Here is a 27,966-nt window from a genome sequence, read left to right as displayed (position 1 = left end):
AATTAAAAGTAATTGTCTTTATTTTATTTTTTTTTTGAATTTATTTAAGTTTAATGGTTTAATTTACTCCACTGTGGAAGGTATTTAAACCAAAGCACTTTGTTTTCTATTGAAACAGACAGGAAGCATTCACGTTTTTTACACCCATTTCTTCTAGCTGCATCAAGACTGAAGGACATGCCCTCCTCACCCTTGAGATGGCATCTGTATTCCTGTTCTGTAGCTGTGGGATGGGCCAAACTGTAGCAGACTGGTCTGGATTAAAAATAACTGGCTGGGAGCAAAACCAGCCCCACTGTTGAAAGAGCTGCTCAGCAAATGACACCCTGGTAGCGATTCTTGGGTGAGGGTGTAGGTTCTTCAGGCCTCCAGCAGGCTTGCAGGCTGGGCATCTGAGTACAGTCTGACCTTTTTTTAAGTGGTTTGCATTTGGAGGGATTTCAGATTTTTCTTTTTAGCTGATGTAGTGTATCACCAAAGATGCACTGATTGATCTATCTGTCTAATCTATTTATCAGTGATTCTGCCTGTGGGGAGAAATGCTGTCTAGTTTGGGCATGGAACAAAGAGACAGGCTGTAAGAATTTCCAGCAGCTTCACATGTTGATGAACTCAATACACTCTGCAGTCTTTTTTTTGTGTTCAGCAGCCTAGATGTTCTGTGGCTTCTGAGGGGTCTGCAGGTCAAGTTTTTCCAAGTCTGGCTTTGCAAAGGGAGTTGTAAAGCAAGAACATATGTGCTATGCTGTGTACCCTTCTGCTTTTATACTGTGCATCACTGGCTGATAAGCACATATTTAGCAGAACTTGGCCTGTGAGTGAGTAGGGTGTGTATGGCAGGCAAAGAAAGGTAATGTGGAAGAGAGAGAGGGACAAGGACAGCCAGCTCTTTGAGTGCCCTAGGCAGTCCAGGGAAAGCAACTGGAGTCAGTCAGTTGCCCTCGTATGTTCTCTATGCCAGTTTCCACTTGGACCCTCTCCCACAGGATGGCACCTAAGCAGGCAAAGCAAGCTGAAGCCCTCCTTGCCATTAGCTCCCACTCTGGGCTGTGTGTCCTCAGCACTGTGACCTTGTGGGCTGTGCTGCTGACCAGGTCACCCAAACGCTTCAACCAGCAAGCTCTTTTCCCTCATTTTCCCTGCCCCAATACTTGCCACTTTCTTTTCCCCAATGGTATTTTTAACTCTTATAATTTAATTATCCATAGGTGGTCCTACCCAAACAATTGTATTAGCATTAGAAAGGGGGACAGAATTAGAGGAAGAACGAGTCCCTGGAAGTTGTGGGTAAGGACAGAAACTTCTTTGGCCCAGTTTTAGAAGGCAGTGCATTTTGAAAAGATACTTGTAAGGCATCTTCAGAGGTGGAGTTCTTGCACACCTTTGAGTTACAGTTGTTTAATCAGAGTTGCTTGAATGAGGCTATGTCTCAACCATACAACTGGGAGAACCCTAATGACTTGGTGCTGCTAAGAGCTGGTCCAGCTCCCTGCCCTCTTCTCCTGGGCCTTGTGTGTTAACCTATGTTCTCCGGTCCAATTCTGCTTCTTTTGTGGTGTTGGTTCTGGTGTCTGAATGCTTTGCAAAGCCATTCCAGCTTGGTAATATGTCTGAAAAGTATCCATGTCTGTTTTGCAGAGTTAAGTTTTTTTGCTCAATTTGAAACTTGAAGAAGGAAGAGAGGAAGTGGGCATAAGCAGATGCAGAAAAAGCCTTTTTTTTTTTTTTTTTTTTTTTTTTTTTGGTGGCAGCAGAGCACTGTATTGGCATGTCATTGAGCCACAACCTGGGAACAGGCGTGTTGTGGAATAGCATGAAGGTGGCTGGCTGCTCTCCTGTAGCAACCCAGGGGCTGGCACTAAGATTCTGAAGGGGTGAGAAGGGATGGGATGTACCCCATGGGGTGGTTGCTGCTGCTCTGCAAGGAGCCCTTCTGTATGCTCTCCCAGCTGCCCATGGGTTAATGCAGCTGAAGACAGCCCTGCATCAGTAAGCCCAGGCTGAGTGGCGCCTCTGTTCACGGTGTGGTGCAGCTGTGCTAGAAATGATGAATTTTGTTAATTCAAGCTTTATTCTCTATTTTCCCCAAAGGGACAGACAGTGCTCATTAAAAGTACTGTTGTGCTCAGTGTAAGGTTGCTCTGAGGTTTGCTTTGCACGTGGAACTCATGTTAGGGGCACCTCTTAAGTTATAATTTGAGTGTGTAATTAAGTTTTAGTGGGCAGCCTCTGGAAAGCAAGACTCCAGCTTTTTATAAAATTTTCACCGAGAAAGAGGCCTTTCTTTATTTATAGTTGGCTTTATTTATTGTGCTACTTACTCATTATGTCAGTGAAGCTGACAACTATAGAAGTACAGTGGCCAGAGTAAGAGAATAATGTAAATCCCTAGATTTTTAGTTACTTCTGCTTCAATTTGCTGGTGATGTAAAGAAGTAGTCATATAAAAAGTTAACAAGAACTAAGAGTGTTTCCTAGTTAATTTTCCATATGTTATATTGCTGAATATTGAAGAAAATTAGAATTCAGTAGAGAGTTGACTTTCCAGTTTCTCGCTGTTAATGTAACTTGAAAAATAACAAATTGAGAGAGGTTTGTTTTTTTTTTATTTTGCATCTGTTTTGAAAAGTGGTTTTACTGCTATGTATAGTTATCATAATTTGGGCCAGATCTCCCTGAGTGCCTACTGCTTAAGGCAAATTAACTGTAGACTTGCTGTGTCTTGAGACAAAGCCATAGAGGCAGTGGTAGGCAGATCATAGGGTGCACAGAGCCTGAGTGGTGCTGAGGTGCCTCTGGTCAGTATGAATGTACTTATATCATCAGGGATGCAACGTGTCTTAGAAACTGTCCACTTGTATCTTGATCCCATTGATTGTTTTTCCTTCAGGCTTGTTCTTGATTCCAGAGCATGCAGTGAGTCTCTTATTAACTGAAGAAGAAAAAAATATAAATCTGGTTTTATGTTTATTTTTGTGGTTCCTGTGACCTATAAATTATAGCAGAGACTGCAAGACAAGTTAGGTCATGAAGAACAAGTACATGCTGCTTCAATTTTATAATTAATCTATGATGTCCAGTCATTTCTCAGACTGTGTGCATCTGTGTCACCACACTAGGGTGGTGGATGTGCACACACAACTGTTTTCTTTTTCAGATACTTTTCAGAAAGAGATTTCCATAGCATTTCTAACACTATTTTTTTGTCTGAAGCCCAGTTTGTGCCTAGTTAAGGGGAGCTGAATATGCACTCCATCTGATTGGATGTATGGGCATGTTAAAGGGCAGCGTCAGGGTTTGCTGCTTCTGCTCCCCCTCTAGAATGCAATGCCCTAAAATTAGGCAGGAGAGCAATGCTAGAAGGTCGTGGTTACCATAATAACTGAGGAAAAATATGTTCAGGAACCAAACTGGAAGAAATTATTGTGTCTCCGTGCTACCACATCTGAGAGAATATAGTTTGCTTATTCAGAGCTGTATTCTGTAGTCTAGCCCAGAATTAATGTTTCAGAAAATCATGGCTGTAGACAGTCTTTCTGACATAGCAGAAGACAGGTAAAGATGTGGTGGGGTTATTTTCCTTGATGTATCAGAAGAGTCGTGTGAATGGGACAGACTCTTGGCCTTCCTTAAAAGGAAAAAAACCCCTCATAGTCCCTTATAAAGTAAGAAAAGGAGAATGTAAGTAAAAAGCCATTAACATTGAAGACCAAAGAGTGAATAATAGGAATCTTAAGTTTATTTTTGTTATTACCCGTAATAATAACAATCTAAGGACTGGATGAAAAGGAAGAAGGCCTATGCAAAATTTTCAGTGTATTTTTTATTGGCACTATCATGGTCTCTTTCATTTGTCACTTGGCTGAAATAACACACAGTTTTTGCCAAAAAAAATGAGACTATGCTAAGCTTAGCTGTCTTGACAGTAACCAGAATTGTTTCTGCTGCTGTTGAGAAGGTTGTTCAGAGGTCTGCTTTGCTGATGTGGCTGTGCTGAGCAACTTGACTGTAGTGCAGCTGTGGAACAGGAGCATGGTAGTCAGTGTTGCTTGAACATGGTTGCAAATAGCCTGTTTTTAATTTTAAGGGAATTGTAATTACTTAGTGCACAGATTGGAGTGAAAAACTTGCTTTAAATTGGGCTGGTTGTTAAATTCTTTCATCTCCCTATTGGGACTAATAAATGGAGCTAGATTAGGTTCATATAAGCATTTAAATAAATGTGTATTTGTATGTTTTTTGACTCTCAACGAAGGCAATCTTTTATTGAACACACACAGTTGCAGAATTGGCTGCTGTACAGCTGGATGTCTCTGAGATGGCAATTGTGCATGCTTTAAGGGCAAATTGTATTGTTTAATGAAATTCTAGCTCTTGGCTTGTCTTACAGAGATAATATTGTATACCAGCCCAGTGGAAAACTGAAGACAGATTGGTTTGGAGTTATTCCACTGTAACACACTTTTTGGGACAGTTGCTCACATACCTGCTAATGTTTTTTTCCATCTCAGTCTGATGAGTATTTCAGTAGTGCTGTCAAAGCACTTAAGCAGCCCTTGCTCACAGCCCCTTGTTTCTGTCCTACTTCATCTGAAGAGTTATGCCAGAACTGTTTGTAGCAGGCTGTGCTGGAAAACTGGTGTGGATTATTAAAAGTGACAATAAAGGCTACTTTGAATACAATATTCATTAACCCATTTAAATTCCCTAATTAAGCTCTTAGTGCTGCCCCTGAAAACAAGCTGTACAAGCACAAATCTCTAGGTAAATGGAAAATGAATTGTCAGAAAATATGACCAATACTAAGTTAGCAGGTCTTTGCCACTAAGTAAAGGAGTCCTTTTCCACCCCTCCTGGCTTGTGGTTCCGTAGTACTTGCTTCTTCCCATGCTCAGCTCTGGTGCTCATTGGATTCCCAATTAAGTTTGGTAATCTGGCAGAAAATAAGCCAGCTGATGGAAGGAGGAAAATAATTTGTGTTTTTGACAGCTGTTAGGCTCAGCTATTCCTGTGAAGCTTCACCTGGAAGCTTAAATTACTTAATCTGACATCGCTGCCAGAATCAGTTCTTGTCCAACAGGGGCTTTATGCAGTCTTCATTTTTTAGTGCTTCTGTAATGTCGGGAGAGGGTAACTATTGTGTATGAGACAAAAATCCAAAATAGTATATAAAATCAGGTTATCCACTTTTACCACTGGAAAAACTGGTGGTAACGGCAGAAGAATGAGAAAGGGCTGCAGCCCAGTCTTTCAGTGCAGTTCCCATAAAGGGAGAAAGTGAAGTAGGTTTTCTTTGAGGGTGGATCTTTTTTGTTGGTTTATTTTTCTCCTGCTTGGTCTCTTTGGTTTCCCCATTAGTTTTCAGGCTTGGATTCCACCCTCCTTCTCAACAGACACACACGAGCACATTTTCTTGTATATTCTTTAGATCAATGCCATAGACACAGTGCATGGTACATTTTATTAAGCCTCATCTGAAGATTGAACTGTCAAAGGTCACGTCTTTGAAGAAAAGAAGGGGAGAGCTGATGCTCCTTGTCCTTCCCCCATCCTAAATACCTTTTCTTCAGGGTTGTTTTTCTTTCCTTGTTCTTAATAATATTAGCATTTAAATGACTCCTGCTAAGTGGTGATATCGACACCTTGTTGACAGGAACAGGGAAGAGGAGGGGAAATTGTTCTACTGTTTGTTGTTTGGCAACCACTTTTTTGATTAAGAGAGTAATTCCAGTAGTTGATTTGTATTTCCAAATATTCTTCAGAGTACCAAGCCAGACAAAACAATTTTATTTTTTCATAACTCCAGATAAGCTCCTCAACAACTAAACTTTCTTGTCCCGAAATCACAATCCATCACCCAACACACACACAAGAGCCAGGATATTTGCTTTAATATCCAGGTCTGTGCAGAAAAGGGAGCAACGTGGTATTCCACAAAGCAAGCCCTGCTTCCTGGAGCACAAGGGCTACTTATACTCAGAAACATGTAAAATTACTTCAGCTGAAATGATAGTCACTCGGATATGTGGTTGGTTAACTAGTTCTTTGCTTCCATTTAAAGTGACAAAGCTTAAAAATTTTGCTACTCGCACTCAAAGAGTAGGGGGCTTTTTGTTAATAGGGATCCCTCTAGCCTTTGGGTGGGTATCTTAGTATGCTAATAGGACATTAGTATACTGATGAGATGTTAATACAGTTAGTCAAATTAGTCAGTGTTTTCTACCTAGTGCTTAAGGCTATAACCAAGGTACGTTGTAGGCAGAACTCCCTTCCATCCCTTTTGTTTGTCTGGCAAGCTTATGTCTCAGGGACAGGCTGTTGGGATGTGGTTTTTTGCTAATTCTTGCTGCTACAGTGTTAACTCTTGTTTTTATTCTACGTCTGTTTGTTCTCTTTTGTGTGATTTTACCCCAAAATTTTACTTCAATTAATAGCCAACATCAGAACCAAGAAAAATAAGGAGGAATGCTTAAAATCTTCACTTCTGCAGCTTTTGAGGATGTTTTTGTCTTTTGGACTGTGGCGCTGTGTGATGTGGTAGCTGTGAGTGGAAGTGCATAACTTAGTCATTTTGCAGATTTCATCCAAATAATCTATTTCAGCCTCCTGGCCAGTGTTTCTAAGACTTCATTTGTATGTGATAGCCACACCTGATACAGACAGAAGCCAGACATATGTACTTCTGTATATTTGTCTTGTCATATTTCTAAACAGCGCACGTTATTCAGGATGTAGGCCTATCTTTGTGTTTAACTGAAAAGCAGTGGCCAGATACTGATTTAATGTGATTAAGCAGGTCATTCATCCATCATCCCATCAGGTTTTCTATACAGAAGGACATTTTTGTGAATGTCTTCCACCTTTGCTAATACTTGACTGTCTGAAAGACTTATGTTCGGGGTATTTTTTATCCTGCTCTGAATGGCTTTAAACAGTGCAGGCTCAGAAACATTGGTTGCAGTGACATGGTGTGACTGCTTTAGCTCTTGGCATCACTAACTCCATGGGTCCACACTGGCTTCTACAAGGAGATGACATGTTAGTACTTCTCCCCAGTGGCAGCAAGCCCTGACTGTGCACTGTGTGTTCTTCTAGCTGAGGTTTAGAGTTAGGGTACCTTTGGTCCTACCACATTGATTTTTGCACACAAACAGGTAGAAGTTGTTGCAGTCAGGTCCTTGCTAAGCTGGTCTCTACTGGAAGCTGCTCATTATATAACCAGCAGTATCTGAGCAAGTATGAAGTCTGTATGGCTTGGGGAAGTCCAAAGGGAGCTGCTGCTCCTTGGGATTCAGATGGAAATGTATAACAAAGTTCTTTTGAGGCCAAACAGGGAACATATTATAGTAGCGAAATGTCAAAAACAGTAACTTCTTGTTAATGTTTATTTAGCATTATGTTAGCATTTGTTTTGAGATTTCTCCCCATATAAAAATTTCTGTCTGAACCTTTCACAAATGCTGTTTAATTTTTCCGTCATAACATTTGTGTTTTGGCCATGGTTTTGTTCCCATCTGTGCAAATGCAATTGAGGGAGGATTTCTATAAATAAATAAATAAATAAATAAAAATATAAGTACTGAGCTAATTGCAGTATCTAGATCAGTAAGTATTTCAGCATTTTTGACCATACCTATGGTAACTCACCCAGGAAGCATTTTACAGAACTATCTGGTTGCTACCATGGAGTCAGCTCTCTAGAAGAAGCAACAGTTGTGTATATTTAGAAAGAGAAAAGCTGATAGAGGTGGCAGACTGTACTTGCTCCTTTCCAGGCTGACTTGCTAGAAGAGTTAGCTTGGTTACTCCTTCAGTAACACGGTTTGTGGGTGAATATGAGAGGAACTCATGCTTTTGCCTGGTCCTTCTGTATTAGTTTTTTGGTTCAATGATAAGATGAAAATAACATGCAGTCCTTTAGATAACAGCCTCCACCTGTTCAGTGGTAGAAGTCTATCTATAATCATTCTGTACCATGTGACTGCAGCTTTTGATATCCTAGTTTAATTGTGGCTCTTACCATGCTTTCCACAGCAACAGATTAGTAGAAGTTGTTTGGTGTAAAGGAATGGTTATCTTTCAAGTCGAAGTTGCTGTCTTTGTATTGCTTCACTAGAGAAGTCCCATATTATTTCACTGTATTATCCTAAATCTGTATTTTCTTTACATTGCACATCTTCTGACCCCAAGTTAACTTAAGATGAGTAAGAGTTCTATAAATGCAAAGAGAACTGCTGTCTAAATGTTCTAGGACTCAGACCTTTGTTCTTTATTCCCTGGGCTTAGTTGTGGAGAAAATGCACCTGATTATAACCTGTTGTGAAAAACCTCTGGCAAAACTGAGTCAGCCCTTTGAAGTGCTACTAGTTTGCAAATTCTACTCTCATTTCTCTTTGATGTCAGACAGACACAGCACCAATCTCAAGTTTACTTGTTGCTTAATCAAAGCCAGCACATATATGAAGAGCAGCTGTTTTAAAAACTGGGCTCAGGAGGGTGCTATGAAGTTTTGCTGGCATGTGCTACATAGGGTTGCTTGGATCCATACCCATTTGGGAGATGACAAAAACCATTTGTGGTGGTGGTTTTTCTTGTTAGTTTTTAGCAGATTCTCCTGCAGCAGGGAAGGACTCTGTAGAAGCACAGGAATGACATTCTGCTGAAGTTGAAATCGCCTGTTGTAAGAAATGCTTTGAACTTTCCTCCTTCTGAAAGCGTGTTGAGGGTAATATTTCTTCCCTTTTTAAGACAGTCTAATGATCAGGGTGCTTTTTGTTTGCTGATTATTGCTGGCTACACAGCTGTTGTAACATTAAAAAAACAAAGCCATGAAAATGAAGAACAAAATCTTTTCACATTTCTAGTTTGAACTAAACTGTAGCCCCATCTGTGTGTGGATACACGGTAAACTGTCATCATTATCTTCAGGCATGAGTACAGCTCCCAGCAAGCAATGTAAGATTTCAAATCTCTGTTCTGTGATTTGTGCTCTGTGTTCTCTCCACTAATGGTTACATAAGCCAGCCCGAAAGTTGCCCTCTCTGGGACCAGTCCTTCTTGAAAAGGAGATCTTTGCTGTCTATGTAGAAAGCACAACATTACTAATGCATAAACAGAATGTAAAATGCAAGGTAGGGGGAGTAACTGCTGTAGCAAAGGAAACAATTATTTATTTATTTTTTTTAAATGTAGATATAAAAAAAGATAAAATCTAGCCAAGTTCTGGGAGAATCGAGTCAGCAATTGGAGTGCTAGGAGCTCTAGAGGGGCTGTGGGCTGAACAGCATTGCAGGAAGTGTAAAGGGGGAAGATTTGAGGTGAGGGGAGACAAAGAGGAAGGAATTACCTCCTTGTTCTCCTTTTGAATAGTAGTCTGCCCCGTGTGGAGCTGCAGCCAGCCCTCTGAAATAAAACTGTGAAATAGATTTAGGAGATACAAGAAGGGGTTAAGTAGGAGATGGATTTTTTTATTTGTTTAGGCAGTGTTTTATAAAAATGTTATTTATCTTGGATGCCATTTTTACCATTGATAGTCTCTTCGGCTTGGTTATTAGTATTATCAACAAGTTTTGAAGCTGGTTATTAGCAGGAGGATGACTTGTAAATTGTGATGAATGGGCTACAACTTTCATATGCACTTACTGTTTGCTCCCCTTCCTCCACCCCCCTTAATATTTGCCTTTTAGTTTCCTGATTATACTAATGTGATGCCATAGTTTCTGGTTCACTAATGATAGACAACAGTGGATAGGAATTGTATAAATAAAAACTTGGAGGCTACATTAAACCTCTTGCTGCAACTAGAAACCATGTGTTTTGGAAGCTACTAGGAAAGCAGGAACATCTCATTGAAGATTGTTGCAGCTTGGCCTCCTGTCAGGAAGTGACACTTTGCATTGTCTTTCTCAAGTGGGTTGATTCAACACCTTGGGTGGAGGCATGTCCATTGGTGTGTGAATTTTAAAAGCAACAGCTACAGGTGAGCTGACATGTTCTGTTGGAATAAGGCTGCTGCAGTGTATTAATGTGTCATGGAGCTGGTGCCAAGAGGCTTTTGAGTTGTTGAATTAATTAACTCAGAGTTTTTAACTCTGTGGTTAAAAAAACAGGGTAAATTTTTTGCCCCCCTTTGAAGTCAACAGAAAACTTGTCCCTGACTTTACATCAGGATTTTGGTCAGTTTGTCCTAGCTATACAGCAGCTTTCAACCATGCTGACAGCTCTGACATCAATATTCGTTATAGAGTCTGGAAGTAAAGAAGCTTTTCAGGCAAGGAACTACGTGTCATAGCAACTAGACAGAATATGTAAACCTTTATTGTTTTGTACTTTGTGCTTCTTTTACACAAATACCTAACTAATTTTGGATGCCTAGACATGCTTAAAGGTCAAGAGAAACATGTTGTAAAGAAATCTGATGCATTGCCCCTATCAACTGTCTGTTCTCCTTTTTTTCCTAACAGAATTTAATACAAGTATTCTGAACAAATATTTGAAATAAATTTTGAATGTTCTTTACCAGTTACTGATCTCTTTCTATTCACAGCAAATTGTTAGCAATTTACTGCCTCTTATTTTGTCTGTCTTTGAATTTTATGAATCAAGTAGGCGTGTGTGGGGGCATGTGTGTATGCGTAGGTAAATAGAGTACAGATGTTTTCAAGTGTGTCTCCTCACGTGCAAGTTTTAATTTTGCAGACGATATCAGAAATTGCAGAAGATAATGAAGCCCTGGTAAGAACCCGATTAGATCATCACCTTGTTCACTTCCTCTTCTTTTGCATGATTTGAGTTCAGGCCCTTGTGCTAATCTTTATATGTAGCTACAACTGTGCGTATTCCTTCAGCCAGTCTCCAGCATTCTCTGTTTTCTGCTCTTTGATGCCTGTTAAAGTTTTCTTATGAAGCCGTTTTTGCTTTGCTTGTGGAATGGGTGCTTTGTTTCTGTAACTTCTGCAAGGGCTTCTGCTATTTCCTAACTAAGGCTTTTGTTTTGTTTTTAATTTGAGTAAACAAATAACTTTCCTGCCTTCTCCAATTCCCTTCTTGAATTCGTCTGCCTTACATGATTGCTAGTAGGCAATTGTGATTGTTGGTGTTAGTGAGATGAAAGTATGTGCCAGTTTGAATTCCTGTTATTTGCTGGTGCCAGGTAATGCTAATTGTTGCAGATAACTGCAAAAAGGAAACCTGCCATGTAAAGAGCCTCATATCAGAAAGTTCAGAAACATGCTTATTGCCCTGGTGATTTGGAATGGAGCTCTTTGGTATGCTTCAAGTTAAGCACAGGCTTCATAAGCTTTGATAAATTGGACCCCAAGAGTTACTCTAATATCTTGATTGACTTGCAAGTTCGACATGTCAAGAATATCTAAAACCCAAGGAAGCCAAAGAGTAATTAATCAATTAACCATGCATCTGTGACTCTAAGAGCTCAATATGGTTTATCATGCTGGAAATGCAGCTCCCCATCTGAAACCATGCTAAATCTTACTTTCAAAAACCTGCTGTAAATCAAGTTCTGAAACATTTATTATTAAATCATTGTCTAAAAGGTAAACTAAACAATAAGAATAAATTTGGCAGGAGACATAAATCCTTCTCAACATTCGCTTTCTTAACCTAATACAAAGTAACTTGTTTCATAATAGGCAAGTTTAGATTCCGAGGAAAATGATTAAAATGGCATGGGGCTTTCAGAATTCTTGGCAGCATCAGCCCTGCTGAGACAAGGTACCTCCTGTGCATTTAGGTGGTGGGTTTTTTTTCTCACTGCTGTGGAAATAGTTCAACAGTTATATTACTTCAGCATCTCTCTGCTACTGAATTCTTTTTTCCTGTAGGCTTCTCTACATTAAGGTATGTGATTGTCCTCAAGACAGTGTTAAAATACTGACATAGTTGCATTGCACCCTGCTTTTAGAACCTGATTATGCTGATCATCTGGATTAATTTTTTTACACAGTTTAGTTTTGCTTGCTCATGGGAACAAGGCATTACTCACTTCAAGAGGATTCTTACTGATCGGTGCAGATGTAAAAAGTGGATGTGGCTCATGTTTATTCTAACCTTGGAAGTTAAATCTTTGCCAGTAGAAGCTTCAATTTACATCAGGCACACAGTTTAGTATTTTGATTCCCATCAGTAGTACATTAAATGATACAATTAAAATAACATAAATTCTTGAGTTTGGGACTTGTACTAAAAAAAATACCAGAGCCATTGGTCAGGGCATGAATCCAATAGTTCTGGAAGTTGGTCTGTTTGTACATTTTGAAGGTAGAGTGTAGACACTAGTGCTCTATGAGTGTAGTTATTGAACATTATATTTTTCACCCATGTATTAATGAGAACAGGTCCAGTGAAACAAAAACTATAAAAAAACCTAAGATTTTGATATAATGAACTGAAGTAAACTTTACAACTTTGCAGTCTCAACCTGCTGTCTTGACTAAATAAAATTAAATAAACTAAATGCTAATTTAAAAAAAAAGAAGTAGATTTACAGGATGACGTATTTCATTAAGTGCCAGTATTTCATTTTATCTCTGATAGCCTGCACATGCTAACCTGACTTAATTAAAACCTGATTTTCACAGGGAGGCCTTGTTTAAAAGCTTTCTCCTCTGAAGGAAGTTCTTCTAAGATGTGCATTTCTTTGTCTCTGTCTTTTCAGTTTTAGGGGTTCCCATTTTGTTTTGGGATTTTATTTATCCCATGGTGGCTAATACTTGGATTAGAAAAAAAGTGATAACTCTATCAATTGACCTTTACATTGCAGAACTGAATGGCAGGCAAACCAGGGCTGATTGGAGAGTGAACTTTTTCCTGTGTAGTTAGTTATGCCTGGTCTTTTAAGAAAAGCTGGTCCATTTAAGGAAATGACCATGAAAAGAGCAAAATCAGGAATTTAAAAGATGGGGAATAAAAGAAAAGGTAATTCTAATTACATCTTCATGAAGAACCAGTGTGTAATAGTTACTCTGGGCTGGTTTCCCATGCAAACAAACTCTTAATGTACCATGCCATGGATTTAAGAACATCTATACCTGGATTTATTCAAGAATAGTTACAGTTCTGTTTAAAATTCGCAGCTTGTTTTCATTAATCAGAGTTAATTTTCAAGGGCTTCAGAGCTATTTCAGGTTTTTGAAATGCAATGGTTTAAGATTAGTAGTACTGATCCTTTGTAATGAACACATCAAAAAGTGTACCACAAATAAATATTTCAGTGGTGCTTGGCACGATGCAAAAAAACAAAGGAAAAAAAAAAATTGTCAGTTGCAGTGTAGCAGTTAAGTGCAGTTTCTGTAATCATCTAGAAAAATGAGCAACTACCCTGCAGATTGCTCAGTTTTTTTCAGCTGTACTGAGTAAGTATCAAGTAGGTGTAAATTGCTCCTAGTTTGATTTGAAGGTGGCTTAGCTTCATCCTTGGAAAGGTGACATGAAGAAACAGGGTAGTGTAGAAGCAATGAAGAGGAGCCATAGCAATAAAAAAGGAACATGTTCACACTGTGCTTGCAAAGCATCCTGCTGCATCATCAGTCTTCATTTTAGATTTAGTTATGCTCTTGCCCCCATGGCTTTTCCAGAGCTCTTTTCCTCTGATTATTAGATATATTCTGTTCCCTTGTTTAAATTTATTCATGGCCATTTATCATTGACAACTCTAACTTAAAAAGCTGCTCTTACTCTTTGATGTTGACCTCAATGATGTCAGAGCTTTCAGCTGCCCAGTATTAGGCTGTGAGCACAGTTGCTGAATGATAAGGGACTTAGAGTTAACCGCTTTCTTAACTCCTGCATTTAGTGGCAGGCTGCTACTCTCTTCTTGTCTCCCGCCCAGTTAAAGCTGTTGCTTTGCTGCCTCCCCTCTGCACAGAGATGAGCTTTCTTTTTGTTTTGCCCATGGAAAATGGTTTGTGTAAAGATGTCCTGTCTTTGGCTTCTAGTCCTAATGGGCTAGTGGCTGTATCCTAGCTGTGACCGACAAGCAACAGTTAATTTCCAAGTTCTCCTATGCAACTTTTACATTATAAATCCTGAGAGGGTCCACTTAACTTTATAAAAGCTCATATTGCCTTTTTTTGGTATTGCTTTGTTTGTGAGGGGTTGGGTTTTTTTGTTGGTTTTGGTTGGTTGGTTGGTTGGTTTGTTTTTTTTTTTAACATATTGACAGCTGAGCTTATCTCCATGTAAAGAATCATTTGAACATTTTTCCATCCTCAGCTGCAAGACAATGTTCCTTTTGATATGTGTATTAAATATAAATTACGATTTATTTTTTTTTTTTCCAGAAACACCTATGGGATTTAAGTGCTCAAGTCTCATTAATTTATTTTTATAAGAAATCCAAATTACTTTAGGCATCTTTCAAAATATCAGATGTGGTTCTATATATGCATCTGAGGATTACTTAGCACATGTGATAAAAAGATGACTTAACATGTAGAAATGACACTGTGAAGGCAGGTGAGAGACAGGTGTGGTGGTCAGGTTCACATGCACATTCCTGACATTTTTATTTTTAGGAAAGACAAGCTAATATGAAAATCCATGGAGGGTTTTTTTCTTCATAGTTTCTTAAAGTAAGAATGCAGAAAACTCTTAGGAATGTGAATTAACAGGCTTTGACTTGATTTTTCTGTAAAACCTAGAGATGTGCAAGGCAACTGTTGACTTTTCAGTCAGGTTTGTCTGAGGGGTTGAAGTGCACAGGCTGTGGATCAGAGCACGGCCATCCATCCATCCACACTAGAACACTTGGGAACAGCCAGTGGTGCTACAGACCTCACCTTTCTGCTTCTTCTGAAGCTTTTGCCAAGAGCTGCTGTAGGGTGAGGAGGTGCTTCAAGACCAGCTCACCTGTTCTTTCAGCAGTGGTTAGAAGAGCAGAGTTGAACAGCAGAGAATGGGGAAACTTCATCAGCTGCTCCTGTGTAAAGTATCCCCACCTAAGAGCCAAAGCCCTCCAGAGTGTTCAGGGGGAGGAATTGTAGCAGTAGGTTGCCTAATAGCATAGATCATGAAAATGTCAGTGTTAGTGAGATATGAAATTGCAATTACACAGTGCATCTTTCAGGTAATTTATCCGTTCTTGCTGTGATGACACACATTAAAAAGTACCTTCATCAGGGATTACCATCAAACTATGAAGTCATTTTGCCAGAGCAGCAAGGGTTTGATACTGAAAGAACTGTTGTGCCTTGGGCTGTGGATTAGTCTAAAAAGACTTTATGAAAAAGAGGCCCCATCATTTTTTGGACGTTTTGTATGACTAAAACACTCACTGAGATTTTGAGTTAAACAGCTCCTAGCACATATTTTCTAAGATAACTACTTTTATGAACAAGCTTTGATTCCCTTGATATTTATAAAATCTATTCTGTCTACCACTCTTAATAGTATAAGTGCATCTTTGCCTGTGTGTCTTGAAATGAATTGCTTGGAAGTTTAATTCTACCTATCTGCTCATGTTTAAACACATAACAATGAATCAACACCTCTCCCGTTGCCCTCCAGATACTTTAATCCTTATCTTGCTCTAGTTACCCTGAAGATTGCTTTCATCTCTGTGCTATTTCTAATGCTTATCCTTTAAGCCTGGCTTTTGACTTTTGCTATGCTACTTAGTGTATACACGTGTGTGCAGGTGCTTATGTATAGCTATATATTTTTAAAAAACTATGCATGTGTGGTGCTACATAATAAATACAGTTGGAGTATTTCTTGCTGCTTGATTAGTCCAGGTGTTGCACCTCTTCATTCTCCCTAGTTATTGAAGCAGTGACCTGGGAGTGACACTTGATGAGCTCATAATTTAAAATTGAAAAGTGCTTTCACCTTCTGGATCCTAAGTGGTTGTCATTGTCAGACCTACTAAAACAAGGTTTATACATTAATACCAGTATTTTCAGCTCCATAAACCCAGTTTCCTCTCCAAAACTGTAATGGAGGCTGGATTAAGTTGCAGGATTAATCAGTAGTTGTATCCTGAAGTCCAGCTGCTGCTGTTCTGAAGGTGAATAACTCTATGCAGGTTTAACGGAGTTTAAGTAATCCCTCTAAACTGTGCCCATTGTTAATGGGGATTAGTTTTAATATGCAATTAATTTAGAGAAGAGTATTCATGTACTAAATACAGGTTAACGTGACTAAATTTTTAAACAGTACATGAGAAAAACTAGATGAGATAAATTATCTGCTTAGTTTAATGCTGGGAGAAATACTTTTGTCTGCTTCTGAACATATATGACCTATCTTTTTGTAGATTTTTTTCTTTTCAATAGGATCTAATTTAGTCTAGCTTTTTTAAATATCAGGATTCCATATATATGTGGAATTATTCTGTGATGAAGATGCATGAGAATTTGGTACAAGTTTTTAGAAGGAAGCCTTTTCTAGGCATGCTGGTTTATTTGTAGATTTGTAAATATCCATTTTATGCAAAAGGAATGGACTGGGGAGAATGATAGGACTGGAGCTCATTACATTTCCTGCAAAGACTTATTGTCATCTTATTATGAAATCCTTGATTATTTGGAATGCTAATGATGACATTTTAAATCTAATTTAATTCTTAAAAGTGTTGCAATATTAAAGAAAAAACAAACAACCAAAACTAAGGAAAAAAAACCCACACCCTCCCACACCCCCCAAAACAAAACCAGAAACTTCCAGATCATGTATTTGCTGAAAAAAAAATATTTGTTGCAGAAGTACAGTTCTGCAACAGTACTTACAACTACTTTTAAAATACACTGTATTTCTCCTGTTTGGTGTAAGGTTTGGGTTGTTTTTTGTCATAAATAATCAAACCCACTGGGGGAAGACACCTTACTGTGGAAGAGAAAGGGATGTTTTGAGTTTTTGTTGTTCTTACTAACAAAATGTCAAGAAATTTGTTTTTAGTGGAGGGTGTCTGTGGAGTTTTGATGAACAAGAGCTCCTTGCTTAAATTATGGGTCCACGAAGGACTGCATCTCACTTTCAGAGTTTCCTAAAAGGCAGATTATAGCAAATCCAGTAAAGTGGCTGTTGGAGTTGCTACACTGAAACTGATTTTCTGCCTTATTCCTCTGCACTGCAGCACACATCTTCCATCTGAGTGGATGTTTACTTATTTATGTTGAGTTGGTACAGGCTAGCAGAGGAGCAAATCACACAGTAAGGATTATCAATTACATTGCTTAATTATGGCTATAGTATTAGATTACGATTTTCAACGTGCTGACCATTGCAGTTCCAATCTGACAGAATTTTTTCATTTTATCTTTTCATGAGGTGTGTTGTTGCATTCAAGTCACTGGGACTATTTAGGCTGTTTAGACTGTCTGTATGCTTATGCTTGTTAATGGCTTAGTGGCAGAGCACCTTGCAGGCAGTCTGGCAATGTCCTTAAAGGTAATAATACCCTGCTTCATTTCGGGCTCTGTGCACTGCTGCTTGTATTGAGTAGTTACCTCATTGAACGACTTCATAGAAATCATTACAGCTGCTGACAGTTCCCTCCCCTGACTATATATAGACATTAAGCTAATCTTTAAAAGCTGGCTTTTAATGTGAAAATTCCTGTGCAGCTAGTCAGGTTATAGCAAATCTTTTATGTTAAGTTTATACAAAGATGCATTCACTCTCAAAGTTACAGGTATAAATATACAGGTATAAAATGCTGTGTAGTGGCCTGCAAACCCTAAATAATTTGAGCTGCATGCTTGGGTCAACTGTGGGAACTTTGCATTTAACTTGGCATGTTTTCCCATAGATAAAGAAAAAGAGATGCATCTTCAGGTTCAAAGAAAGAAATTGAGGCATAAACTATTGGAAAATTTCTGCTCAATAGAAAATCTCTTCTGGTGTGTTTTTAAAATGTATTTGTTTCCTTGTAAGAGAAGGAACAAAACAATCCACTAACTGTCTGCCAATCTGCTTGAGACAGAGGTACCAAAAGGTGGCACTTCTGTATGACGTGCAATTAGAAGCATTTCTGTAAGTTTCTAAGAAAGAGTTCTCTTCTTCTGTTAGGTTTAAAACTCTGAATTTATGAAAGAAGGTTATTTTGTACTGTCTGAGTTCCTTGAGCATTGTAGATAGGGTTCTCCTGGAGGTTAGTTTCTTACAAAATTGCTTTCTTCCAGGTGATTATTCTTGATGTCCATGCTAAATTGTTTTGGAGACTATCTGTTGCACGGCCTCTCTTGCTCTTCTCTGCTACCTCTTAGTCTTTAATTGGCTTCATTTTCCTGCTTTTTTGAAAGCTTTCTGCTGCTTTATTCCCTTGGTCATTGCCCTGCTGCATCAATGGTAAATGTTGTCATGACTCCTGTCTCTTGCAGCTTTGGAGATATGTTGTCCTTTACACTGACTGCATTTGTTGAGCTGATGGATCATGGGATTGTATCGTGGGATACATTCTCTGTGGCATTCATTAAAAAGGTAAATTTGTAATCAATGCTGATTAATCTGTTCTATATCAGTTTTCGACTACAGTTTTAAATTTTGGAGGTGAGTCACGGTTTTATTTTTCCAGGTGCATTACTTAGGTCATTGGTGGAAAAGTACATGGAAATGGAAAGAAGGTGCTATTTCAAAATATAAAGCTATGTTTTTGCAGGGTCTGCCTGAACTTCTGCTGAAATCAATGGGAATGAAATGGGGTCAACACTGTGTTAGGCTTCTTACACAAGAAACTGCTTGCTCAATTACAGAGTGACCTCCTTGTGCAGATACTTCGCAGTTAAACCAAGAATTAGTATTTTGATTTAATGAAAATTAAAGTGAGTAATACCACATTTCTTCAAACAAAACCAGCACTAAAATGTTTCCTCTAGAGGCACGGGAGGAAGAGAAATGAGCTTGATTAAAAATTGAAATTGAGCTGATGTCTACTGAGTTTATAAAGTTGAACTCGGTCTCCCCTGTGTCTTGCAGCTGTGGTTTTGAAACAGACCTTTTCATAATTTACAACATTATTTTCTTTTCTTACATGTAGGAGATACTCAAAAGCAGCAGAAACACAGCAGTGCCCTTTAAGTACAGAGATTGAACAGATTTCAGAAAAAAAAAAAAGTTTTTTTACTAATTTCACCCTTTTCATTTACTGTGGGGGATAAAAAGCAACTCACACCTCTTTACAAGGAACAGGAACTTCAAGTCAGATGGAACTCAGAACTTCAGTTGCTGTGTGTTTGTGCAGGTTAAAAAGATATCAGAGTTATTTCACTAACATGGGTATCAGCAGTAATGGAGTAAATATAACTTGTAGCAAAGATCTCTTCATTTTAACAGAATGTATCAGAGCAAAGGCTTTTAATTTAAATTTGCTTAGAAAATTGCTACCACCAGAGGAAAGTACAAATATTCTTTAGTTGCCAAAAGTGAAAGAAGAATCAATTGTGAAAAGAGCATTAGATATTAAAACTCAGTTTTAGTCATTAAAGTTGATGGATGCTACTTGTCAGAAAAAATTAGTATAGTCTATCTGGTTTTAACACTTTTTTTTTTTGCCAGTCTAGTAAAATCTTGAAATCTAGCTAGATTATGATGATGATGATTGTTACCTTTTCATGGCAAAGAAAATAATACAACTGTTTTTTCACTGACTTCATGAAATACAAGGTCAAGCCCAGAACGCCTCATTTCCTAGGGGAGCCTACCAAGAAGTGTATGAAGCAACTTGCTAAAATGAGTTTAAATAAATTTACTTTGTTAGTAACTCACAATTCCTGTCTTTGTCTAACCCTATCAACATCTTCTTGCCCTTCTACAGGAGAAGGTGTTGTGTGCAGCCCTGTTAATAGCTCATCTTTTGTGTCTGGCGCTTCCATAGGTTTCCCTGGACACTGACCCAATTTAAAAAGCAAAACAAAAGACCCAAACAAAAGCATTCTCACAAGCACCTATGAAAACCAAAACTGGCAAGTTTTTGGGACCAAGGAGAAGAACAGATGAGTTAGAAGAGCAACAGAAGGACAAAGAATGACAAAAATAGGGGAAACAGGCACAAATGTGTCCTGAGCTGCCACACAGTTGGGAGCCAGAGCAGCAGAGCCCTCAATGAGGCTCTGTGGCTGAGGGGCAAACCTAAAGGAACATTCTTTGGACCATGTCTGTCTGGCAGCTGTCTGCAGCTTTATTCTCACTTGCTTCTCTGACCTTGGCTTTTGACAGGCCACTTGAGGTTGCTGATGGGCTTGATCAAGTGGCTGAGAGGATGGATAAAGGAGCTGATAAGTTTCTGCTAGCTGAGGGGGAACTTTGCTGTCAAGTGCTTCTGCCCTTTGAAGCTGTCTTACATGTAAAATGGAAGCCAAACTGGAACAGGGAGGAATTAATTGGAACAGTTTTCTTGACTGATTTTCTAACTTAAAATGTGGAAGCTGGAGGAGGCCTCAAGGGGAACCTCTTACTACTTCTAATGACTAAATACTTGGTGTTGGATGCATCCTTTGGGCACATAAAGACTGCAATTCCAACTGCTGCAAATAAGAATTGACACTTTCAAGGAGAGCTCTGTTCCTTATCTTAAGGGAAAATAGCATCATTTGAAAAAACTTCCTTATGATATGCAAGATTCTCTCAAGACCTTTGTCTTGCTTATGACAATAAGATGTTTTTCCAGCTTCTGTGGTTGCTTGAAGCATTTGGATGCCCAGTTCTTCAGAAAATGTCTTACTAATTGGTTATCAAAATACACTGTACAAATTTGCTACTCCCATCTCTAGTTGCTGCAAGAAGAGAAATAAACCTTTTAATGTTGGTTGAAGTAGTTATATAAATAATTTTAAGATATATTTTTAATTGGTGTTTCATAACTCTGTGATGCAGAGTCTTAACCTTGATGAACTATTTACTCTGCCTTCTAAAATGTACTGTGCAGGAAAAGGGGCTGGCAGTAGGCAAAGTATTTCGGTCTCTCACAACTCTCAGTTGGGTTTTCTGTAGTCAAGAGCAACCCTTACTGGAAAATGAGATGTACACTTAAATTTTTTACTATGCATTTAGGACTTAACAGAGCACAAAATGGCCAGATTTTTTATGTACATATTTCTGACACCAAAATGGTCCAGGCAAATAACGAATATGCCAGTGCTCAGCAGATCTGTTTCCTTCACGGTTCTTTCCCTGTGTGGTTTTTGTTAGTTGCAGGGTTTGTTTTTTTTGTTGCTGTTGTTTAATTTTTGTTTTTTTTTTACTTTTGATTTCTCTCCTGTGCTCTAAGTGATGCTGAAAAGGAAAGAGAACTCAGATGTTGTTTAGTTTTATGTACCCTCACTTTACCTGTTTACCTCCTTTTTCAGCAGAGCACTGGGGCTAAACTTGTAAAGGCATTCTGATTCCTAATTTCCCTTGAAATCAATTGAAAGTTAATCACCCAGCCACTTCTTTTTTGTATAGCTATGTATGTCCTGATAGGACTATGAAGATGTTAAGGTTATGGGTATTTTGCTGATCACATAGTTTTATCCTTAATGACACACTCCTATGTGACAGGTTTTCATGTGAAAGTGCAAAGTGATGAAGCTGCTGATTTCTGGAGGAGAGGTGGTATTTCTGTGAGCCTGCATTATTTTTATCATCAGAATTTTTAATAAATGAATGCAGAGTTATTTTTGAATGTTGAAAGCCCTCCCTCTGTGTGGTGATTGATAAACAGAGAACAGGAAATAATACAAATTTGAACACCAGTTGATTATTGTCCTTCCCCCCTCGCCCAACCCTGCCTCACATCCAGAACTTCAAGTATGGTCATAGAATTTATTTTTAATCCAATTTTGTTCCCACTGGAACTGGCATGCCTTATTTAGCAGGGTAGACAAGCCTGTTATTTCTGGCCAGACTTCATGCTTCAGCTTGGTGGTTATGACTATACATAGCCTGACATGCAAGTTACCTGGCAGATGTTACATTTTTGTTCAGCATGATGTGTCATAGCTTTTTGAACATTCAAGCCAGCTTCATACCTAGGGTTTGTGTTTATGATTAAAAGATGTTGTGGTCCAGGATCAGAAGAATAAATATGTCTAAAGCAGCCTGTCCTAGGCTGAGGTTTCAGTTGTCCATACTGTTAGATTTCTGCAGGCCTCTGATATGAATTGATCCCAGTGAAGCATTTACACTGCCTCTTGAAATACCATGGGAAGGAGCTGCTGCACCAAGAATAATTCGTATTTGTCAGGGCTTCTAAAGAGGATAGTGACAGTAGTCTGACAAGCTGGGACACAGTCTGGACATACTGTATTCCTCCTGCACAGCTGATCCATGGATGCCTGATGATTGTGAGGCATCCAGAGTGCATTTGACTTACTGTGTGAGCAATGAAGAGTTGCTCTGGGCATACACTGTCTGTATTGTGGGCCATCTGGATGTCTGACAGTGCTGGCTGCAATGCATCAAAAACATCTGGATCACCATTGAGAGAGGTAGAATAGTACAGTGCTTCTGGGATGTAGTTTGTTACTCTGACCAGCACAATGTGCATCGTATGTAAATGTAACTATTACTTGAACTCAGGACTTACAGGCAGCAAATATTGAAAGTCCATAGTACGAAAAGGCTAATTGAGTTGCTGCTCTCCTGTTCTCTCTGCATGCATGGGATGGTTCATTTTGTTCCTGTAAAGGCAATGTGTGTATCCTAAATAGAGTTCTATTCAGCATAGCATGTTCCTATTGTCGTAAGTAGCAGAGCAAATTACAGTGCTGCAATAGATTAAAAGAAAAAAAAAAAAAAAGGCCCTCTTTCCTTGTTGTCTCTAAAGTTGCAGAAAGGATATTTTGCTTCATTACTACCCAGAATGTCAAGTGCAGAACAATGTTGTTGTCTGCATGTCCATATTTATCTGTAATTTAAACTTAGAGGCAGCTAGGCAGCTTTTCCAAGCATAGGGCATGCCTTTTTTTCCTCCAAAAGGAAAATAATGCCAAGGTCTAAGCAATCAGAAACAGTATAATCCCATTAGTGGCTTGTAGCATAAGTACTCATGAAGTGTGTGGACATGAAGTTTTCTGGAAGGAATACATCAAACTTCAGACAGGGCCACTGTAGTTTGCTACTTGGCTGTAAAGAGCAAATAACTGTGGTCTTACAACATTCCTTCTGTCTGTGCAGCTCGACTGTGCTGGTATCAGTACATTCAAAGAAAATCCAGGCAGCTCTTGCTTCCTGCATTAGCAAAAGGCAAGCTTCTTTCTGGGAAACTGGGTGGAAGACTGCCCATATACTGGGCAGCATGTGGCAGAATGCTCGTTACCAAATCTTGCTGCACACTCACATCTGCAGAGCCAACACAGCTGTGCAGCATGTCATTGCCACCCTGCAAAAAAGCAGCGATCAGCCTGGTTGTGATTAGCATGGCATTTGTTTGTGGAAGCTTGCAGTAAAAGTGAAGGTTATTAATGCCTGAACACTTAGCAAGACTGGGCTCTAGGCAGAGTTACGGAACTGGTTGTGCTGATAAATGATCATCAAGAATTTTAATTTGTAACTTAGAATTGTTGGTAACAGCAAGGAGGGGAAGCATATTTTGTCAGAGAGCTAGATGTAAACGTCTCTTTTACAACAGTTGCCTTGAGCCTAGATATTTGTTTAGATAGAACTGGCTGCACAGATTTGTGCTGGAGAGAACGAGAAGTATTCTTGTTGTCCTTTCCAAAGTTTTCCTCACAAAAAATATAGCCGTTCTAGTTCTTTAAGGTTGATTTATCATGTTCATAATGTAATGCTGAAGTATATGTTTTGAGGCTATGAATATTGACATAAATCTATGGTGATTTGTGCTGAATGGAGAATCTGTGCCACTGTGTACTTTGAGGGTATCCACAGTGCCTGGTTGATTGCTTTCAGATGTTCAATGATACCTGGCATGTGGACAAGACTACTTTTATTCTGATGCCTTTCTGAGCCACATCCTCATTTGTCTTTCTTCCTTTTCCCCATTTTCATGGCAAGATGTAAACTCTCTAAATGTTTGAATTTGTAGATAGCAAGCTATGTGAACAAATTTGCCTCTGACATCTCCATCTTGCAACGGTCATTAGCAATCCTGGAATCCATGGTGCTCAATAGCCACGACCTGTACCAGAAGGTAGCACAGGAGATCACAATTGGGCAGCTAATCCCACATCTGCAGGGGTGAGTGTCTTCAACTGCCATCTGATATGGTGGAATTTTTTTTTCCTGCTAGATGAGCACAGCAGTTAGAAAAAGAATGGGAGAATGATAGAAAGATCAGCAACCACCCAGATGGCTCCTGCATCCACTTTTAAGTTGCTGGATGACTGCTAATCAGCTTTTTGGAATTGCTTGATTATTTTTTTTTTTTTTCAAGTTTTTTGTGTGTGTTTGTTTTCCCATGCTAAGCTGCCTGTATAGTTGGAACCAGGAAAAGAAGAGCACCCTGTAATAACATGCTTAACACCTTTAGCATACCGATGGTTGTTTTACTTGCCAGCCTCTGGGAAGTGTGTAAGACAAAAACTGACCAACTTTGCTGAAGGTATATTTGAAAAGGAAGAGGCTTTTTCTTAAACAGTAATATGTGGTAGTGAAATAGATGGAAACTGCCTCTTGTAGTATAGGGCAACGTATTGTGTTTAGTGCATAGTTATGCCAGCCTCCCAGCTGGGACATTTTTCTCTCACCAAAAAGCTTTGGATACCAACAGGTTCATCTCCAGAACCCTTTAAGCAAGATTCCTCTTCCTACCTCTTGCTTCTGTTCTGTCAGAAGCTGATTATCTGGATGCTTGCTATGATCAGTGAAGGATCAATGGGACTTCAAGGGCGGGAATCATTCCACCTTTCTTGAATGCTGAGTCTCCCTCTGGAACATCTTGTTTCTCTTAATAAGAGAGATATCCCGGTCATACCCAACTTTTACTGATTACCTAACTTTTACATGGTTAACATTAAGTGCAAACAGTTCCTTCACTTCTACCTGCAGTAATGCAACTGTAAGATCGGTTTCTACAGCTTTTGTGTGTTCATGGTCTTTTCTCATGTTTTTAACTTTGTTCCAAACAGGACAGATCAAGAAATCCAGACATACACCATTGCAGTAATAAATGCACTTTTCCTTAAAGCACCGGATGACAAGAGGCAGGTAAGTTGTTTGGTCTTGTGTACCTACATATCTGTAGGTAAAGTGTGTCATAGTCATATCTGTGCTTGTCCCAGTCACACTTTCCCTGCAGGTGATTCAAACTGAAGCTTATTCTGTTATTTCATGCTGGCATAGCATTCATTTTAATGAAGCTGCCTCCATCTTGCACCAATATTAGTAGGGATTAAGCATTCTTCTGTGCTTTTGTAGTTCCTTGTAACCTCACATGAACCATATTGACTGTGGCTGGCTGTAATATTTATTGTACTGAACTGTTGCCATCACAGCTTGTAAAAGCAGACTACTTTTTGGGACACTGTTTCCCCCCTTCTTTGGAATTTTTTTTTTAATAAAAAGTGCATTCCTTTCTGAAAGCAAAAGTATCTTGCTCTGTGTTTCATGACTTCTACAGTGTACTTTTTTATAGTTAACTTTAGTGCCAGAGATTAAAAGACTGAAAAGGAAATATTTCAAGATTGTTAGTTGCTGTTAAATTAAGATGGAATGTTATGTGTTATGAAATAGAGACGTTTTATCCATGTTTATGAAGTCATTAGTCTGTGTCAAAACAGATTTAGCATGTATTTATTTAACATTTCTGTCACCGGGAACACTGATGATGATTCTCGTGGTGACATACCATGAGTGTCCAGAAAAAGTTAATTGAGAGCTGCTGATCACTTCTGACAAGGACTTCCCTTAGATTTATCTACAGTTTTAAATGCTGGAGATTGTTTAAAGAAACATCAAAGCTTTTTTTCTTTTGCTTTATATAAAAATATAAACATTTAAAAACTGCAGTCAGGAGAAAGTAAAACCATTATTTAATTGGGGGAAAATGAAAAAGAAGTGCCTTATTTTCTCATTCCTTTTTTCCCTTCTTGTCCTAATACAGTCTTCAGTTATTTAGGGAAGAAGGCATGTAATGAACAAAAAAGGGAATAAAAACTTGTTCTAAATTTTGGCATAAATCTATGCCATAGGTCCTTTAAAAAAACCCAAGTATTTTGTGTTTTTATATTTGTTAATAGTTGCTAATGTTTGTTTCTTTGAAAAGTATGCTATGGTCATATTTGAAGAGACGATGTCTGATCTAGGTAGGATTTGAATATTATCCAGTGGGCTTGTGTTCCTGAAGATGACAGTACCACAGGGTATTCCCAGCAACTAGAACTGTGTTTCACCAACAGTGCAACCATCTAGTGAGGCGGGCAATAGACCATGCAGGCTTCACCTGTAGTACCTGCTGCTGTGACAAAAAGTGTAACTCATGGATTTTATGATTGTCAGAATATCATCTGATTTGGTTTAAAGGCTAATAGCTCTGACGCTTGCAGAAAATTTCCTTCACCCTTTGATAACCTATGCTAAGTAGTCAGAATCTGTTAGGTATCTCTTTTTTATCTCTTGTGGTTTATTAGTAAACCATACAATGCAGAAGGTAGGTGTCCATTAGCTTCAAGATAGGGGTAACTGATCTAATTTACTGAATCCTGTCTTTTTAGGATAAAAAAACTGAGGTGATTCAGCCTCAAGTAATTATCTGACGGTGGGTACTCAAAAGTTAAGGTTCAGCACTCACCACTAATTTTGTTAGGAATGAGAAATTGCACCAAACCCCATGTGATTCTAGGAGCTTTGGTACCCTCTCTGCTGCTGTCTTGCAGGGACCAGAGTGATGTGGATGACTGCACTGCAATTAAGGAAAGGATTGGTGCTGATATCTGAATTCTTTCCCCTCTTTTTTTTTTTTTTTTTCTTTTTTTCTTTTTTTTTTCCTTATTTCTGTAATGCAAAATGGCAAGAGGGTCAAGGTTTTTCTTTTTTAATGAGGACTCCCTGATTGCTTTGCTCTGGCACTGTCAAGTATCAAATCATACAGATAAACCTAAGTTGTTTTTTATTTTAAAGAGCTGAGAGTTTGAGCAACAAAATGATACCATGAATGTTTGAAATACTTTTTTTTTTGGCAATTGTCTGCATTTTTGCAGAGACATGAAATGGGAAATGAGAGAGAAATTTTGTCAGGTAATTCTTGTTCTCATGCTACCACAATATGTATTTTAGAAGAGGCAGCTCATCAGCTGCTAATAGCTGTGTAGCCTTCTTGGAGACAGTTTATTTGGATGCAGTAATTATTTTTGTAGCTGCCCTAACCCTTTCAGGTTTTGGTCCACTGCCAAAACGCAGTGTAACGGCTTTTTAAATTACAGGTATAAGCAAGAGATGACAATTTGATTATCCTCTCCAAAAAGTAAAATATTTTTTAATTTTTGTTTTGGGTTTGTTATTTTTTTTTCCATGAATCCAGAAAAGACTCCTTCATATTCTGTAACTGTCTTATCTTTTAGAAGTAGATACACTTTGACAAAACCGTGCAGTCTGTTCCCTGTAAGAGGCAGTGTATCATGTGCCTGGCACTCCCCCTGCAGCTCAGTTGTGCATTGCAGAAAGAGATGGAAGCATCTGCATCATTCATCCCTTTGCTGTTAAGTGCAGTTGAAACCTGCGCAGCCAGAAGAGGCTTAAAAACTTAAGCTGAATGTCTTGTCTTTGATCCCTTCTTCCTTATCGTTTCCACGTTCTGTTGCAGCACCCTTTGCCTGGTATAAAGAAAACAATCACCATCCATGACTGCCTCCTTTCTTGAAATTAGAACGGTTTTCTTTTTTCAACCAAGTTCTCACCCTAACGCCTGCTTTATTTATGTTGTTTCTGCAGCCACATTTCAGCAATCTAGTTCTTTTAACATTTTATGTAGTATTCTCAATTTTCCTGTTTTCTAGCTGCTCGTTTGTTACATGAAAGCAACCACTATGCACTCTTATCTTACTCTTCAACGCTCACAAAGACCAGCAGGAA

General features: G+C 38.8%; 1 protein-coding gene across 2 annotated transcripts in view; it reads left to right on the top strand.

The window, feature by feature from the left end:
- ELMO1 (engulfment and cell motility 1) overlaps window positions 1-27,966 on the top strand; it is a 268,680-nt gene that overhangs the window by 42,086 nt on the left and 198,628 nt on the right. The window contains exons 6-9 of one of the 2 annotated variants that reach the window (XM_010002153.1): window positions 10,699-10,734; window positions 18,339-18,438; window positions 23,984-24,135; window positions 25,026-25,104. In XM_010002153.1, the coding sequence (XP_010000455.1) occupies window positions 10,699-10,734; window positions 18,339-18,438; window positions 23,984-24,135; window positions 25,026-25,104 (367 nt within the window). Of the gene's footprint in view, window positions 1-6,200; window positions 6,213-10,698; window positions 10,735-18,338; window positions 18,439-23,983; window positions 24,136-25,025; window positions 25,105-27,966 lie in introns of both variants that reach the window. The other variant, XM_010002154.1, reaches the window with a different exon arrangement.

Source organism: Chaetura pelagica, unplaced genomic scaffold (genome assembly GCF_000747805.2).
Source record: "Chaetura pelagica isolate M959 unplaced genomic scaffold, ChaPel_1.0 scaffold417, whole genome shotgun sequence".
In the NCBI taxonomy this organism is placed as follows: Eukaryota; Metazoa; Chordata; class Aves; order Apodiformes; family Apodidae; genus Chaetura; species Chaetura pelagica.
The sequence above is the reverse complement of the archived record's forward strand: the minus strand, read 5'-3'. Positions and strand labels throughout refer to the sequence as shown.